At 33.9% G+C, this 6000-nt stretch overlaps 1 protein-coding gene across 3 annotated transcripts in view; it reads right to left on the bottom strand.

The window, feature by feature from the left end:
• Positions 1-435: 435 nt before the first annotated feature.
• BACH1 (BTB domain and CNC homolog 1) overlaps positions 436-6000 on the bottom strand; it is a 44646-nt gene continuing 39081 nt past the window's right edge. For all 3 annotated transcript variants that reach the window (XM_063107473.1, XM_063107471.1, XM_063107476.1), the window contains one exon: positions 436-4018. In XM_063107473.1, coding sequence (XP_062963543.1) covers positions 3599-4018 — 420 coding nt within the window. In that variant the 3' untranslated portion in view covers positions 436-3598. The remainder of the gene's footprint in view (positions 4019-6000) is intronic.

The raw sequence follows: 6000 nt of genomic DNA, 5'->3' as shown, positions 1-6000 counted from the left end.
ATTAATGACTGATAGAGATAATACTCCTTAAAAGTCCCTACATCACTATCCAAACACTGAAACTATGTAAATCAGAAGGAAGACTAAATAAAATGTTTTCTAAAACACCTGAGTGCTGAAAAAATTTTTTTTTCAGGTATGACAATCAGACCCTCTTCTACAAATACCACAGTGATACTGATCACTGATCAAAAGACTAAAATTGGTAAATTCACATGAAAGGTGAGAAAATGAAAATGGAATGAACAATTCTATTCAATTAGAAGCAATTTTAGAGAATTTTATTTAACTGTCAATTATTACCAACGTCTAACATTTCTAGTTTTGCTACATTTGGGTAAGCACATTAGGAAGAAAATGTAAATTAAATACTATGAAACTGTACTTTTAATGAAACACGGTCTTAATAGGATATGAATATATAAGTTTAGTGGTTTTATTGCATTGTTAGAAAATTGTATTATGAAAGATACAAAAAAATCAATAATGTTATTATCTCTGTTTATTTTACAATCAGTATGCCATCTTTTACTATTATGGCTTTAAACTTTCATTCTACCAAACAAGTTTCAAAGAATATTTTATTACATGCCTTAATAAAACATTTAAAATATTTACAAATTCAAAATAGATGTTTCATAACTGAAAAAAGTTCACCTGAGAATTCATTATAGCATTGCCATTTCTCTTTTTTCCAAGTTGTTAACGTGGCTGAGTGTCCACATGCAACCTGTATCGTCTACTGCATCAAATATATCTAATTTCTTATTTAAAACTGGTTAAGCATTAAGCTATAGTAAATTGTTACAAAACTTACAGATGGAGAACCAAGATTATATCCACATTTGTTTTGAATGTAATAATTTAACTCATTATTTGCTATAGCTATAGAATTCAAATAAGAAAAGTAAGGTAATGTTATTTAACTGAGTTAGACATAACAGCTTTTTAAAAATCATCAAGCATTGAGATAGCCAGTTCATAAAGTAAGGAACAATGATCATGTAAATATGCAATATATGAACTGAAAACAACATTTTCAAAATTCTGCATGAAGGAAAAGGCATACACTGTATACACATAATCCTGTCATTTGTCTTCGGCAGCCTCAAAAAAATTTTTGCCTTGAAACAAATTTTCTTAGAAAAAACTTCTTTAGAAGTTAATGTTAAAATAGACATAAATGTGTAATGCTATGCAATATATAGAAAATTTCCCTACCTTATGGCCAAAAGACAAAGATAAAAACTTTACCTGTCCATCTGTATTACAACTTGAAAATCATGTAGTTATGAGGTAGTGTAGTTACTTGTATTACATGCTGGCTATTAAAAGTAATGCTAAATTTTAAGAAATATTACACTTGGCAATATTCAGATGACATTAAAATAACCCTTAATGCTAATTTTTTTTATAGGTAGAGAGAAATTTAAACCAAGTGCCTTAAAAATTATATTTGAACTCTGGAGACACCTAGGTTTTATTATAAAATAGTAAGCAACCTTTCAAAGCAAACATTTACACAGTGGCAATTAAAGCAAAAGATCATCTGACATTTGCACATACACAAACTGATATGGCAAACAGTTGAATGTACACTGAGGTAGGAAATCAAGGATTCCATTGGCTTGTATAAGATTTTACATTTTGTAAACCAGAAAAGTTTTTGTATTATTTTATATTGTAAAGTTCAAATTTAAAATTACATGTCTCCAAGAAATAGTTACATGGGATGATATATATACAGATACACCTACACACGCACAAATTCATTTGTAGCATGGGATGCATTATCATAGAATTACCATTCTCCCTGACAAATTCTTGAGTACTTATGAAATCCTCTAGAAAATAAACAAGCCCAACTAGTTTTCTCTTAAAACTAAGTCAATAACAGAAATAACTCACATACCACTGAAAAATAAATTGGCAATATCCTCCCCCCACACTCCGATCAAAAACGGTAACATTTGACAAATTACTATGAAACATTAAGACTGGTCCCCATATACTCTCATGGCAAAGGTCTCAGACTCGTTCATACATAAGAGGTGGCTGTCTCCCACACGAGCTACACAGGCCCTTCATCAGACTCCAGATGCAGTCTATAAGAGTGTCTCGGTGTCTGACTGCAGTGAAATGAAGAACTTTCTATTTCAAATACTATAAACTACTCCTAGGTACCCTTTAAAACTGGGTTCTGCAAATGTTTCTGTGAATGTGAATACATATAAGTTTTTTTTTCATTGCTGAGAAGGTCCATAGCTTTCATGAGACTCTCAAACAAGTCTGTAATTCCAGAATGCCTAAGGACCACTGCAAAATGTTATGGAATAGGTCATGATATTATAAAAACATTTTATAACAGGATCAAATAAACACAAAGACTGATTTTTAAAATGCCTAAGTCAAAATGACTTGTGTGCCTTTATACCACACCAGATCTGGGGAAGAGAGCAAGGATTAAACCTGGTTTCCAAATGCAAACTCACAACAGAACAAGATCTAGTTTCACCCTCTTTCACAAACCTGCAGAGTTGTTGCAGATACATTTTTATCTACAATAATGCTTTTTACAAGTAAACCGTAGGACTTCAAAAGTAGGATGATAAATGAACTACACTCCTGGTAAACGTAGGCAATTTTCTTCCCCCCAGTGTCTGGTTGTCTGGCATTGGTGACCCATGGTGGAAATTGAACAGCCTTGTATGTTGGTGAGCTCTCACTCATTCTAGGGAGCCTAAGATAATCCTGACAGAGCATTCACTCAGGCCACTATATCTTGTGTCCTATTTCTTCTTCCAAAGGGACAAGAACGTCAAGAAATAGAAAGTTCATGATGGGCCCAGATGTCATAGAGACTGAAGAAGAAAAATAAAAAAGGGAAAATGACACTTATTTACTGTTTATGTAGCCACAATTTCTAGAGTCAATATTGAGGAAGGTCAGAAGACCTCACCTTAGGCCAACCACCTGCCCATTTACTAAATCTTCCTAGTTTAGCTTAGGAGTCAAAATGAAGTCCAATCATTTTAGAAGAAGCTAAAGAGCAAAGCTCTAAGATTCAGGCAAGATGATTTATTTTTCACACTGCAGCTCTACACAAATATTCCCAGTAGCTGACACCCTACTTCTGCATAGAATAAAACTATTAGCATTGCTTGGGGAGAAATTTTCTTTTAAACCAGTATATTACAACAAGGTCAGATTATTAAACTCCTGCAGGCCACTTATTTAGTAGGAACTATCTGCAGATATTTCAAGCTGTTAAACTACTGTTCGGTATGCTGCAGTTTTTACTCTCATATTTACTTTGAATACTGGAAAGAGTTATTACCAATAGTTATTAGTCTTTAAAACCTGAGTTTTAAAGTCTTACTACATTTTCGCATGTGATTTTTCAGTATCCAGGAGGCAAATCACTTCTGTGTCTCTTGTGGAGTCAAGGAAAAATTAGGGTTGACTTAAGAGAAATTCCTTTAAGAGCAAACTACCAGGGAAAAAACAATATTGCTAAACAACAGATGGCTGTATTAGGCTTTCAAGACTGCCAAAACTTCAGAAGACAATTAGGTGGTTTGAAGAAGTGAATGCACGTTTACTCATCAGTAGTACACTTATCGGTCATCTGCTGACAGAAATCTGAGATCCCGCCACTCTGACCACACTGTTCCACAAGTCGACCTTGCTCAGAGGCAGCTGTGGGGGTCTGCTGTGATTCCTGCCCCCGCACATAGCTGCACTCACTGTTTCCTCTTGCACTGGGAGGCCCGTCAGATGAATTAAAAATTGATGATAATGCAAGCTCACCATCAGGAGTAGTTTTTCCTTTTTCAGCAATTAAAAAGGAAAGTGGGCAATCTGTGGCTGAGTACTTGGCAAGTATCTGTATTTGTTCTTGACTTAGAGCTGCTTCTTTACAGACTTGCTGGCAAAGTCCAGTTAGGTTCTGCTTTGTCTCACCCAGAGTTGACAAAATGTGATCTCTTTCCTTCAACAAGCTTTCCTTTTCATTTTGCTATGAAAGAGAACACAATGACTTGTGTTTATTAGCTCAATCAACATTTCTAAGATGATCAAACATTCAATATCTACAATGTCTTCTCATTAAACAACATCACATGAAATTTTTCCTTTCAATTCAATTCAAATATATATTAAATACCAAAGATCCATAATCTCTCATCCAAAACTCTCAGGGCCACAAGTATCTTGGAATTCAGAATTTTTCAGATTTTATAAAGATAACATGGGTGCACACATAATTCCTCTAGCAGGTCTGGGGCAGCATCCCATTATCAAACATCTTTACATTTCTAAGTAAAACACTGAAACAGCAAATAATGCACAAAGTAGGATAAAGACTCTCTGTAGTCTGATGTCAATTTGGGTCTGTTTTTGGCCAAAAAAGTTTGTGATAAATTCGCACAATTTTCAGAGCTTTGCAGACTGCAGATAAGCAGGTAAGCTTGACATTTTGGATGGAATACAACAACAAAAAAATATAAGTACAACGAACATAGCTTCACTACTGAGATTCAAATCATTATAAGATTAAACTAATGACTAACATTTGTTGAACAGTTACATTATGCCAGATATTGTGCTAAATGTTTTCAAATATGCAATCTCAGCAATATAATCCACACAATGATTCTGTTGATTTAAGTAATATTAAACCCATTTTATGGGTGGGGCTAAGAGTTTAACATGCCCAGAAACAGAAAAGTAGTAGGTGAGTTACTGAACTGTGAAGAATTTGGGGGATGACTTTGTGTTTGTTAATTGTTATTTTTGTTATTATTATAATTTTAACCATAAAATCTTTTCAGAAGTTTTCCTGGTTCCTGCCTCTCTGTCCACATCACTTATTGCTGGTGACAGCAAGTTTTTTTCTATCATTGTCCTAACTCATTTTATTGCTTCTAAAGTTAGGAAACCAAATAATCAAGCTGTTTATAACATAAGAGTAAATAAATGTTGACAGAGGTCAAAGATTTCTCTTGTGAAATTTCTGACAATTCTCATGGCAAATCAGAAGTCTGTTCTGCTTGCTTTCTGCTCAGTAGCAGGTACTGGAGAGTTGAGGATGCCAGTTAACATTTAGATGGGTTATTTCATAGTGCTAACTATAATTGTCATCCTTTAGATTCTTTTCTGGCACAAAAATAGCTAAAAGGGTAAAAAGAACTTTGCTTTATACAAAAGTACTGTTACAGTTTTATATAAAGGTATTACTACAAAATTATTTGTGAGTCCAATTACTGGTAGTTTTTAAATATTTTAAGGCAATCTAATATTTTGAGAAAATATGCAATGAACACAAAGTACTAAATTTTTATGCTGCAAAGTATTCTCCTCCAATTTGTTCAGATTTTTATACAACAGTTTTTTTAAAAAAAGATATAAGTCAAGAATGAGAGAGAGAGCGTGTATGTAACCAAGATCAATATTCAGCCAGTATATTTTCTCTTGTGCAAAGTCTGTCAGTTGCTGTCTTCCAATAAAATGAATCTGCAGGTACCAAGAAGGCGAGAACAGTACCTGCACTACCACGTGTCCAGAGAAGGAACATGTTTAATGCAATCAGCACCCTTTCTTTTATGGCTTCTCAGAAGCCAATCCAAATGAGGACGGAAACAAAACTTCCAGAACAAAGTGAGAAATAATCTTTCTTTAGTCTCAGCAATATTCAGCCATGGATTCCTCTATCAAAGTTGGGATGATTCTGTTCTAAATAGCAATAGACAAAATTTCAACTGCTGGTTGGTCTTTTAAATTAAATATGGTTAAGCAAAGTAATAGATATTTGAGCTTCCTCCCAGAAATTGGAGCCACTACTTTATCTACAGCTCCAATGAAGACTGTAAGTATTTTATAACTTCTGCATTTTTACAAGTGTACAAACATCGATACCATCTTTAAATATTCTCACTCCTCTCACCCTATTAAATACAGGATGACATCATTTTTTAAGTATGTCCCCTAAGAGATGGCTTG

Source organism: Cynocephalus volans, chromosome 1 (assembly GCF_027409185.1).
Source record: "Cynocephalus volans isolate mCynVol1 chromosome 1, mCynVol1.pri, whole genome shotgun sequence".
In the NCBI taxonomy this organism is placed as follows: domain Eukaryota; kingdom Metazoa; phylum Chordata; class Mammalia; order Dermoptera; family Cynocephalidae; genus Cynocephalus; species Cynocephalus volans.
This window is presented reverse-complemented; position numbering and strand designations above follow the sequence as displayed.